We start from the raw sequence: 12,970 nt of genomic DNA, 5'->3' as shown, positions 1-12,970 counted from the left end.
GATACTAGTGGTTGTACCGGAAAAACGGCGCATTTTTCTTCAAAGTAAAGGTAAAGCTAAACTAAATAGTGAAAACCAATTTAAATACCGTAGTGCAGAGAGCACAACCAAAGTACCAAATCCGATTACATTCATTACTAGTTTTCACTGTGACCGTTTAGATAATGAAAAAAAAATACTTTAAACGTTTTCATTTTACCGAGTCAATTAGACACATCCGTGAATGCAGTCGCTCTCCTCTGACTTGACACTAGCAGGTCTGAGTAAATGCGTGGTCACGTGACCCACTATTCTACAATAGACGCAGTTGCCGTGCTAGTTCATAAAATTAGTTATTCCAGCAAACGCTTTCCGCCAATAGTACTTTATTCGAGTTGGCTGGTTCCCGTGCATGGTTTTAATCACAGGTGGGTCGAGTGTATTCAGCGAAACACCGTCTTTCATTTTCGGCCTTGTCGCCATCGTCGTCACAGCAAAGGGAGGCGAGAAGATAAGCGTACGTCCGACAATGAGCTCTATTACATGAATAGTCATAAAAGTTAACAGGATACATATTTTCATGTTTTAAATGACATGGTTGTGGAAAAAGCTGCCTTGTATTTCTTAAACAAATGCATTTAACTTAAACATTGCTGAGGAACCAGGCTCCATTTTCTGTCAGTTCTGCCAGCTCATTTAACTTGAATAAAGTCGGAGCGATGCTGAGCTCGTGCTGCATAAACCAAATCATGTAATCAAAGAGACGCAAGGTGCCGTCCTGAGCTCGTGGTCTGCAACTCTCATCCACTCTTGCATTAGTCATGTGTCAGTCTGGGTTTGACCTGATGAATCAGACAAGGTAACACTGACAGTTCATTTTTGAAAGTCGTCTTTGCTTTAGTTTGTATCTCCCTTTCAGTTAATTTGGCTGGTTCCTTCAAGGTGAGACGAAACACAGCCCAGGCATCTATGATACTCTCGCAAGATAATCATGTTAATCAGTATTAATGGTTGCATGTCTTTTACTTTATCGCTAACAAAAGTGCTGTTTTATCTGTAGTGATTCAGGCGATCATTGGAGTCTCCAAGCGCAGGTTTGAATCCTGCCGACCACGATGTTTGTGTTCGTATCTCTCGAGTTCACTTTAATTATAGTAAGCAGCCTAATGTAAACACCCACCCATTCTGTAAAAGAGCAGATAGTCTTTTTGATTAGTCTGTAACTTGCTGATTGTTCTTGTCATGTTAAAGCTGTAACAACTTCTTAAGAAAATCCCTGGATTCTGTTGTAACTGCAGTTAAATATAGCTCATTTCTGCAGGCCCTCTTTCAGGCGTACCCCTTTTTTCTATAACTCAAGTAAAGTCAGAGTATCTTATAGTGGGTCAGCAGTACAGGTGATTATTTTTACACTTACTGAATTGGGCCCCAGGTGTGTTTCTGTACAGCAAATGAGGAATCGAACAACAGCTGCTGCTCTAAATATGAAGAGCTCTACACTGGCTCAAACGTCTTTTGTGCATGGACCTAATAACAATCAAGTACTAGAATATTAATAGAAAGTATTGTCACTTTTGGTTATCCACAATGTAAGTGTGCAGAAATAATGGAAAAAAAGGACATTTTTTCCCCTCATTGTTATATATTTGTATACAAAATAAAAGACTTTCCTTTGGAAAATCCAGTACAAAGTCACAGCTGACAGATTCACAAATATTCAGTTGTGTTAGGACATACAAATAAAAAGCCAGTCACTCTCATAATTAAGTGTTCAAAGGCAGACCCCCACTACAAATGTTAAACTTTTGTCATATTAAGTGGCTTTTGCATGCATTTCACAAACCTATTATTAACCAGTTTGACATATGAGCAGACTATTAATTCTTCATGCAAACCACATCATCTGAATCTGTGATCAGGTAAAATACATTAAAACATGGTTCAAAGGCATCTGCAACTTATTCAGTGCCTGAATTACATCAATAATTATGTTCAAATAAAGTAAACTCCTGCAACTTGGGTTCTGATGGCTAGCATCTATGCCAAAATGCACTTAATAATATATCACTTGGGTCAAGTATGCAACTACTGAAACCACTACAGGGGAAAGATTGGAAGGAGACAATATGCTCAAGGATTTATTAAAAATATAAGCATTGCACACATTCTAAAACAGCTCAATGACTTCAATGGAGTACTGTCCTACGTCCTTCTTCACCTTCATCTTACTGAGCTCCTGGAGGCTGCCCTCGATCTTTCCAAGCTCCGAAACCAGTCTCACCTGAGGACACAAGGAAGGGATCTTTCTTCAGCTTCTTATTCATCCATTTTTGGCCATTTTTGCCTCTATTTGATAATGACAGTCATGACCACGTGACCAAAACTGCAGTATGTTTTCCCATTTTTGTGCGACTTTTCCAGAAAATTTAACATTCAGCCAGTAACTGAGCAGACAGAAGGGTTTGTTGGTTACCTGAGACTTAACAAAGCTGTGGAGGTTCAGCAGTAAGCCTTTGGCCTCAGGAGTCATCACTAGCACTGTGAAATGGGCATCCAACAGCAAGCATACCCAATCCATGATCTGCAATCAAATGCAAAGGAAACCAGAGTTAGTAATACAAATCTTACATTAAATACACTTACTATTGCAGGGAGTTTGAGAATTCGGTATGTCATCGTGCCAGTTTTACATGGTTTTTCACAAGTTTACAAAACGAGTTGGAAAAACTGTCTGCACTTAAGCGAGACTGCACACAGCACAGGTCAAAATGGGAGTCCACCATATCTAGATTTGACAATCTGACAGCAAAACATTTTTTTCTGCCTCCAGACAGGTGTGACTGACGCTAGCTGCTGCACTAATATGTCAAGTGTGGCCACCCTAATTATCAAGTTAAGGCAGTGACTACATTTACATGCACAAAATATTATGGTTCTTGCCATTATTCCGAAAAAGACAGCATTCCTACTACGCTGTTTACATGGTTAAGGAAAATGAATATCCCATTAACATTCCCATTCACATGCAGTCATGAATACTCCAGAAAGTGGTGGTCTTGTCAGACCGTGCAAACACAGCTTCCCTCTCCCAATTGTTCAAAAGGTTGGTGATGTGATTTATGTGCATATCCAAAAACCTGCTGAAGTCTTTCACAGCGTTAAAAAGTAGGTGTGTTTCTCCTTCTGACCAGAAATGTGGGCTTTTCTTCTGACCATGTGTCCCTCCCCCTGCCTGTTAGTTTGATTACAACACACAGAGCTGATCATAAACAGGCAAGGCCATGTGTCACAAACTGCGGTAAAAACCCTACTGGAGACGCATATTCTGAATGTGCTGTACACATGTGCAGAGAATGATCCTAAACCCTGAATGACATCAGCCTTAATCAGAAAATACGTCTTCAATATCCAGGGTTCAGGCTCTCTTGCACAGATCATTTTCCAGGACTTTTCTGTGATGATTGAGCTGATATGACAGACAGAGATTATGCTTTAAACTAATGTGTGGAAGTTTGATATGCAGGGATAACTTTTGTTAGTTGTCACAGCTTTTACTTTTATCTCCTCTTATTTTTCTTTACTTTCCTGCCTTGTTTTAATACTGTGTTTTAACAGTTAATATTTTCCTATTCTTAAAGTTTTCCGTCAGTGTATTTGGAAAGCCCTTTGTGCTCCATGCTTGGCAAGTGCTGTGCAATTAAGATTTATTAGCATTCATTTATAACCTGTATCCCCACTTTCTCATGAATTACATTAACCACTGCTGCCTGTACACCAAAAACAAAACAGCCTGAACACCGATGACACAAACAGTAGCCTACAATTCTGCCTGTTGCCAAGTGCATATTGAACTGCATGTGCAACCATGTGACCCGGCGGGGGTGTGTTCACAGCATTTCCACAACATAACCAACGGCATCCTGTTGAGCTGAACAGAGCTAAGGCCATTCAGATGGCAATGATATCGGTTTTTCATAGTTCTGATACATGGGAGTGTTGAAATTATTTTCTAGGACAACGCAAGACTTTCCAGGACATTTTACCTTCTCTCTCAGTTTCATGAGTTTTCCATGACTGGAAAATTGCTCAATTGTTATCAAGGTTTTCCAGGATGTGTGGGAGCCCTGATATTGTCATATTGGGAATCGTAATAGTGGTGGGAAATGAGTGTGCATGTAAACACAATGATCAGAGTCATCAGTGATACAGACCTGAGTCAGACTCGGTGACCTGAATCCATGCATTTGTGAGGAAGCGTCTTGGGAATATTTTAGGTAAAGGAACTGCAGGTACTGGAGAAAAAGCTGATAGGATGAGAAAGAAACGTGACATTGTAAACACAGGTTTTTGTAAGCATCCGCAGTTTCTTGTTATGAAAATTCAGAGATGGGGGAAGCCGACTAGCTGTTACTCACAACAACGTGTTGGGAGGAGAGATCTTTTAGATGTGGGAGGAGGAAAGTGTCACTGTATGCCGTCAGCAGCACCTCATTTCTGTGCAGCTTGAGTTAAGGTCTCATATTTCTCTGTATTTTGAAATTCAGATCATTGCACACCAAACAGCTTGCAAGTAATCTGGTGCCTGTGCACTGCGAGGATACAGTAAAACAGCCTTGTGTAGTCCCACTGGACAGAGCTGTTCTGGTGGACTTGAGCTCTTTTCCTTCTCTTCTGCTCTGGTCTTAGTGACGAGGGCATCTGGGCAGTCTTCGTCAAAGGAGGTGGGGCTGAAACCATTCTGCAAGCCGTCCTGGCCATGCTCCCTGGCGATTAGGGTCTCCATGAAGGAGACACTGTCAGGCTCCAGGCTCACTTTCTCTGCATCCACATCTGGCATACTGCAAGACGAACGTACAATAGCACAGTTATTTTTTCATTTTATATTACAGTCTGGCTAGTAGTCACATTATTAAACTGATATATCACTTTGGTATTCACAATATTTTATCACCTGTTCAGTCAAACTAGAAATGTAAATCAACTGTTTGAAGCCACCACATGCAGACTGTCAAGAATGTATTCAAAGCCATCAGTTTCACCTAATAAAGGCCTTAAGGCAGGCACAGGTGACAGCTTCTGGGATGTCAGGGAAGAACTGCAAGCAGAGCTGACACAGAAAGTAGTCCTTCCTCTCCAGGGCCAGGAGCACAAGGTCAGGACACACACTGTCAAGAGTCATGATAGCAAATGGTCACATTCAACACAAACAGCACTTGATTGAATTCCTCCACCAGTATTAAGAAATGCCTTTAAAGTTTATTCGTGTTTTCATTTTAAACCCTCAGTCACTTTCCCTTTAAAAAAAATAACACCATCCTGGTGCCATTACCAAGCCTTACTGACCTGTGGCAGAGGGACTGAGTGTGGACTAGCTGTGCCAGGGTGCTCGGGGTGTAGAAGGCTGGATCAGCCAGACTCCGGGCCACAAGGGTTGATGCTAGCTGCCCCACTGAGGACTGCACGTCCTGGATGTCTGCCCTGGAGAGGAGCCCCTCCACCTCTTTCTGGACCTCTTCAACTGGTGCTGTCTGCATGAGGAAATTTAAATATGCTGTAATTGTAAACTGACTTTTTTTTTTTGTTAACACTGTTCCAGCAATTTGCCAGAAAGCAATGAAAAACCAAAATTTTACCTTAATGAGCTCCAGAACTTGGTCAGTTGTTAAACTAGGTGCTGATTGGGTCTTGCGGTTTGCTCTCTGCATGGAAAGACAGTATAATCAAACCACTGACAACATTACTAAACCATTAATCTTCAGGTGGCACTAAATTCAACCACACACAGAACTTTAAACACTGAACAGTCAGTGAATTGCTGATTTGTAAAAATTGTGTCACATACAAACAGTAACTGGTGCAGTTATGATTCTAGCCTGGTCGAGCGTTTATTCAGTAATTTCTTATTCTGGGATGAATTGTTCAATCAGACAGTCAATCACAACTTCACATGATGCTAGTGCTGATTAGTGCCATGAACAAAGACTTTGATATATACTGTTGGTGTGGGAAACACTGTAGGCCAGTTTTTAACACAAGGTGCCTTATTTTGCCTTACCGTCTTCCTGGTGTCAACTGCTCTAGAGGGCTGAGCTTTCTCTCCATGCAAAATGTTATTCCAAGATGGTACAGAAACAGGAGCTTTGGACTCTGTAGCAGTCAGAAAAACACACTGCATCAAGTAACATTCAAATTTGAAATGTAGAAAATGACTGCCAGTGTTGCGGTGTCACTAAGAACAACCAATTAGATGACTGAATATCTATTATCCACTATGTTATTGCAATATTATTTACAGTGTGCTCAGACAAAATTTTGTTTTCTTCACGTGTAGGTAATTTGTTTAATTCAGCTGTTATTATAATAATAATAATAATAATAATAATAATAATAATAATAATAATTATTATTATTATTATTATTATTATTATTATTATTATTATTATTATTATTATTATTATTTCTACAGCAGCAGCAGCAGCACTACAAATTTCTTTTAGCTCACCTTCAGTCTTGGCCTGCTTTAGTTTCCCCAGGGCAGAGGCCAGGGATGATTTGGGGCATTCATATGGAATAACAGAGAGGGTCTTCCCATGTGGAATGAATAACTTGTTGGAGTAAGTCCATAGCTAAATGAAAACAAACAAGGCAAGTTAAGATAGATAGCGACAGAGATAACAGACAGCACAACTAGCATATTTATGTGTCAATTTTAAGATTGTGAACTGCCATAAAGTTGTGAGGAGGGACAGTGAGCCCTGTCACAGTGGAGAGCAGACACAATGCTCTGCCAAAGTCATACAGTCCTCCATCAGCACCCAGCAGCTGGAAGGACAGGGAACCTTGGCCTGTAGTAATACAACCCTGATTCCCCCCATATTTTTTATTTATTTTTTGGAACAACAATGAGGGAAGCCTGAGTGGGTGGTTCATGCATACTTCAGTAGTAGTACACACTGGTGATTGTTCTGTCTGAGCTCTAGGGCCCTGCCACAAGCACGGACAAAAATTAATAACAGCATATTGTTTTATCCACTGATCATAAAACAGACATATCAGGAAAAAATTAGCTTGGTGGCTTACTCGCATTTAATCCACTAAAGCATTCCTACCTGTCCGTAGATTTTACCCGCCATCTCTTTTCCTGCCTGAAGCGTCTGGAAATTGGTATTCCAGATGCAGAGGAAGTCTGAAAAGAGTCATTCAACAACCACACGCCAACATTAGATACTGGATCACACATCTTCAAGTCATCATTTGAAAGCATTTAGTCCAAAACCAAGACCCAAGTGACCCAATGAAACATTATTTGCATCATTATTATTATTTCTAGTCTTCGATTGTTAGCCTTGTCATCATTTAAGTTAGAATAATTTGAACCTATAAATTCAGTTTAGTTTCAACAAAAAAAATCCTTGATATTTTCCCCACAGCACAAGATGCAGAGACTAGAAAACGAATGCAGGCCAGTCACCAGACTCTCTATAAAAGCTCTATAAACTGCATGCCTGCTTGTCTTATTCCTACTATTGTGTGTAAAATTTGCCAATGCAAGAACCTTTTTAGTAAAGACTGACAATGCAGGGTTGTGTTTTTCGTGTATTATTTTCTTCATTAAATGTGCACAAAAGTGAAAAAAAAAAAAAAAAATCTTGTTTTTTCTAACTGGCCAATGCAGACAGAAAAGACAGACAGGTAAGCAGATGTATAACTAACTTCGATCATTTTCACAGTGTGAACTTTTCTTATTTAAAACCTTTAGGACACAGCTCTGGTGTTGTGCATGCTGACTTAATGGCATGGCGTACTGAAAGCCTTGCAGTGTATCCCAGATTGACGGCATTAAGATCAATCATGCTTAAAACGGTTCTTCTAGTGAATTGAAAACCAGCCAGATGCTCAGGCTAATTACATCTTAAAACCTCAGACAGAGATGTCAGAGCTGAGGACTTGTGGTCTTCATTTGAAGCAGTGTAATTAAACCAGATTTACCTTTCCCAGCTCCTGCAGAGGGATGCGGAACCCCCACAACAGCTACATGGGCTTCATCCAAGACCAGGGCTGATGCGGCATCCAGCAGACCCTCACCGACGGGAAGACCCAGCAGCAAGTTACGGGGCATCGGAAGAGCCTGGGCGCCCTCGTCAGTCCCGAGGCCCCGCACAGAGACTAGACTCTGGTACACATGACCGTTAGGGTCTGAAAGGCAGGAAAATGATGAAGCACAAAAAGGTAAAACAAATTAATGACAGAAAAGAGGAGAGGGAACCAATGTAAAGTACGTTTCTTCTTCCTCTTCTTCTTTAACGATTAACCATTTGAAAACTACACAGAGCAAAAATGTGTTGTTAAACAATAATGCAGGAAATTGAGGCTTACAGAGGTAAAGCAGGCAGATGTGTTTATCCCTGTAGGAGGCAGAGAAGCTGAGAGGGGACAGACCAGGCTCCTCTCTCTCTAGCCGGTACCTTTGTAGGGTGTTTGGATTCAGTCTCTGCAGGTAGAGGAAATTGTCTCCTTTCTGTGGGAAGACATTGACAGCAGTTCAAGGCAAACAGGCCTTTAGAAATATAAGTAACAAAGAGGTGATGCATGTGTGCTTGGAGAAAACGAGGACAGACAAAACGAGTTCTTGATAAATGGATCATAAAATACATTTCATTCACATGCAGGCACAGAGGCCTGCCCTTAAAAATAAATTAGCTTAGCATTGTGAAGTGCAATGAATACTTAAAATGGAATTCAGTGAACTGTCAGTGTCTTTTGTCAAAAGCTAACAAGTACAATTCTGTTACCTGTTCAGTTGTGAAAATGACAAACTGCTGTGACTCTGCCACTATGTTGGTGCTCCACCTGAAGACAAACAGAAGCAACATGCAACAAGAGACAGCAGGTTACTTCAGTGTTTGACATTTCATTCTATCCATCTCTCTCTTTGTGTTTGTGTGTGTGTGTGTGTGTGTGTGTGTGTGTGTGTGTGTGTGTGTGTGTGTGTGTGTGTGTGTGTGTGTGTCTGAACTGTGCTCTCAGTCCAGATTTTACAACAGTGAATTTACTGAGGCTGTAAAGCATAGTGACACTGACCTGATTGCCTCTTCTTGAGCTAGGACCTCCTCTATGGGCTGCTGGGGAGCAGAGAGGAGAGAGTCCAGGAGTCGCACAGCTCCTCTCTGGAACAAGACCACAGGCTCCACTCCAGGTACAGAGTGGACCCTCCAGACATCTGATGACACCTGGAAAGTGCACGCCATTATCCCTGACTGTATGATTCATCATGCCTCACAATACTCAACGACAGCACCTTGCTTTTGAGTGTGGTCATTTGGAACAGACATAAACACTTTTGACTTTAGATGTGATCACACTACACATTGTACAATCGAGTCCAAGCATTAAAGGCTGCTAGAGAAAAGAGCTACATAGCCATGCTCATACTTACAGTTGCTTTGAAGGCCTTATCTAAGAGTATGTCTTCTTCTTTCCAGATTCGGATCACCTTAGGAACAAATCACAGACAGTTTTTTGATAGTATAGGTAAAGGTCAATCTACAGAGACATGACAAAGTAAGTAACCACAGTATAAGTTTACTGAAAAAGCAACATTTCACTCATTGCTCAGTGCTGATGGTTTCTAGTATGGAAAAACATAATTTTTAACACTTGCGGTAAGAACTTATTAATTTTTTCCTCAATTTCGAGTGAGCGGGGCTGCATGCAGATGGTGAAGCAGCCCAAGCAGGCAGCAGAATCCTTCTCATAAAGACTTGTGTGCTCATCTCCACCTTACCACCACAAGAAGGACTGAAAGCCTACCTTGCTGTCTGAGACTGCCACATATTCTTTGGTCTGTGTGTTGTAGACTGCTGAACAGGTCAGGGTCTGTCCTTGTTTCACCGTCCAGCTGCTCAGTGGCTTCTGGTCTGAAACCTGCCACAACCACAATGATACAAAAAAAAAACAAAAAAAAAAAAAACAGAGCAGTTAATAACATCATGAAGGGCCTACACTGGAAGCCATAGTATAACGTCCATTTTGACAGATGGAAGATCATGAAACAAGGCAGTGAAGTAAGTTGTGAACATAAACAGACTGACATTTACTGAGGAGGTGTTTGTTGAATTGTTTAGTGAAATGGGGGCAGTATCATAGATATAACTAAACTAAGCCTTGAATCACAAACACACCAATAATTAGCAGGAAGAGTGCGTCCTGTGGTGGACATAACAATCGTTAGCTAACATTTGCTTGTTTTTGCACAATGGCTCGATGTTTACTCCAATCTATGCAACCCTTACTTACAATTTTCACTGAAAATGACTTATTATGGCAGCTAGCCAAGGCATGTGTCTTGTCTTGACTCGTCTGTTCTGGTGTTTTTTGCCGCTTTTGCTAACATCCGAGGATGCCAACACGAGTTACACAGGTCGCACAGACCTGCTGGCCCACGTTGGGAGATCTCTCCAAACAAACGTTATACGTTACCTTGAATAACGTGACGGATCTGGTTGTGTCGGTGACGACGACATGGTCGCTGTCTCTCTCCGCTTCGATGCCCCTAATACCTGAATTTGACAGAGTTTGAGATGGAACGAGTCCGCACAACGTGTATCCCTCATACAGCGCAGCCATGCTGGATGAGAAGAAAGTGGAACTCGTCGGATCTCGCGAGAAATGACGAGCGACGAGAACGGTGACTGCTCCGCCTGCCGCAAGCGTGCGTGGTGGTTCCAATCTATGCCAATCATCATGTATCGCACTACTTTACATGCTGGATCAGATGGTCGTTTACACTATCTTAACGCAATACAATATCTCAATATAAAACTCCACGATTTTAATATCCGCACCATTTAAGAAAATGAATATACTGTGTTAATATATTGTGCATAACTTAAAATACTTTCCTTAAAAAACTTTCCTGACAACCTCAACCTGACATTCGGTGTTTCTGGAAACTGTGGATATTCCACAGTAAAATAAGTAAATAAATAAATAAACATCTATCTATGCACTATATATCTAAATATCTATCTATGTATCTAAACACAGTTTTAACATAGTATCTTCGTCACTATCAGCTATTGTCACTATCTTTGTTCATTTTTACTTTTTTCAAGAAAATAATGAATAAATCCGATTAAAAAAAACATTTTAAGTGAAGACTTTTGGATTGTTTACACTGTACGTGTGTGTTCAGTAAGGTGCAGCATGGCTAAAAATTTGCTTATTGCAGTGTGCTCATGTGCGATGTGGAGAGTTTGCAGATTTCTGCTGCTAGACAATATCAGTAACAAACAATATCGTGAAACAAGACACGCTCTGATCTTCAAACACGGCAAGAGTTTATGGCATTGTGATCGTTAGATCTTACCCGGTGACCACCGTCTAAGACAGAAAAACAATGGTGTAGTCTGACCCAGGCATGAGTGTGCTCTAAAAAGAAATTTTTAGACTCAAAAAAAAAAAAAAAAAAAAAAAAAAAAAATCAACGCAATAGTAGCATTTTCAAGTTATGACAACTTCATTTGAAATTAGATTGAACCATCAAACTACATTACTTTGGGTGAATTTTCCTCTTTAGTCAAAGATTATATTATGTACTGCTTACTTAATAACTGTTAGCCTAAAAGCAAGTTTAAGTTTTTAAGTTGATAACTCAAAAAAAATTCTGTTACTTCAACTGACCATATTTACCATATTATTTTAAAGTACTTTTATATGTTGTCTAGTTAATTCCAATAATAATGCACACACATTTTTGAGCAACCATTTAAAAAAAATATCCAATGAATTATCCCCCCCCCCAAGAAAGACAGTTCAACCACTGTTGTTGCTTTTTGATTTTTTTTATCGTCTCGCAAAAAGGAAAAATAAATAAGAAAAGTTAGGCAGGCCCCTAAAAATCAGTGACAAAATGATATGTAAATATATGTAAATCCTATACACTGAAGACAACAATACAACTTTACATTTTAAACACATCTAAATGGAGGAAGTGTGACCACCTCAAAATCGCTGTCTCCATAGACAGCATAAGCCTTGTAGCATGTCATGGAACTTTGCAAGCAAAATTAAGTTGATGTGATTAACGACATTATTATTTGAACACAACTTATAAAAATTAAGTTTGCAACTTAGAAGGTTTATCTAAATGAGCTAATTACAATTTTTAACTTGCATCCATGTATTAAATCAAGTGGCGTCAACAGGTCCTTGGAGTTACTTTTTGGAGTGGGGATTGTTCACTATTACAGAGACTATGTTTCATATGCATCATGTCAGTCATCTACAGCAGATATCCAAGTGATGTAGTTCGGGCTACTTGTACATTTATATGAGCTTTTCTCATCAGGAGGAGGAGGCCATGGTGGAGGCGTTACAGCGAGGAAAGATGACTACCAAGCAGCAGTCTTCTGTTCAAGCCCTGTTAGGGACAACTAAACTGGGACTTTTAAGCCAAAATATCATCTTTTCCTGAGGGTTTTTGTGTGTGTGTGTGTGTGTGTGTGTGTGTGTGTGTGTGTGTGTGTGTGTGAACAGGTATTTATCACGTTGTGGGGACAAAAATCTGTTTACACAGTCACATTGTGGGGACTGACCTCCCTTATGGGGACAAAATGCAGGTCCCCTTAAAGTAAATCATCAAATTTCAGGGTGCAGACTGAGGATAGGGTTACGGGTTAGGTAAGGTTACATTAGGTACAGGGTTAGGAACAGGCAGATAGTGGTTATGGTTAGGGTTAGGGTAAGGGTAAGGCTCCAGGAAATGAATGTAAATCTATGTAATGTCCAAACAAGTGATATAAACACAACATATGTGTGTGTGTGTGTGTGTGTGTGTGTGTGTGTGTGTGTGTGTGTGTGTGTCTAAATTTAACCACACCCTAACCACAGCATTGCCTTAACATAAAATTGAAAATTGAAACTTAAAGAGACAAAGTTTAAAGGTAAAGAACATAAAGAAAATATAAAGTTTCAAAATATCCATGTTTGG

At 40.2% G+C, this 12,970-nt stretch overlaps 2 protein-coding genes across 2 annotated transcripts in view; one reads left to right on the top strand and one right to left on the bottom strand.

Moving 5' to 3' along the window:
• The window catches only part of LOC139337564 (histone H2AX-like), a 238,104-nt gene that overhangs the window by 206,229 nt on the left and 18,905 nt on the right, over positions 1-12,970 (top strand). The gene's annotated exons all lie outside the window — the stretch shown is intronic.
• nol11 (nucleolar protein 11) lies at positions 1,608-10,624 on the bottom strand. Its single transcript, XM_070979750.1, has 18 exons — positions 10,459-10,624; positions 9,790-9,903; positions 9,416-9,472; positions 9,061-9,209; positions 8,772-8,829; positions 8,356-8,497; positions 7,969-8,175; positions 7,089-7,165; positions 6,482-6,605; positions 6,035-6,126; positions 5,613-5,678; positions 5,323-5,507; positions 5,019-5,144; positions 4,581-4,817; positions 4,395-4,473; positions 4,191-4,283; positions 2,453-2,560; positions 1,608-2,260 (listed from the first exon to the last, which is right to left on the bottom strand). The coding sequence occupies exons 1-18, from the start codon at positions 10,603-10,605 to the stop codon at positions 2,147-2,149; spliced, it is 2,175 nt and encodes a 724-aa protein (XP_070835851.1). The 5' UTR covers positions 10,606-10,624; the 3' UTR covers positions 1,608-2,146.

Source organism: Chaetodon trifascialis, chromosome 2 (assembly GCF_039877785.1).
Source record: "Chaetodon trifascialis isolate fChaTrf1 chromosome 2, fChaTrf1.hap1, whole genome shotgun sequence".
Taxonomy (NCBI): Eukaryota; Metazoa; Chordata; class Actinopteri; order Chaetodontiformes; family Chaetodontidae; genus Chaetodon; species Chaetodon trifascialis.
Note: the sequence above shows the minus strand (reverse complement) of the source record. Positions and strands in the feature narration are given on the sequence as shown.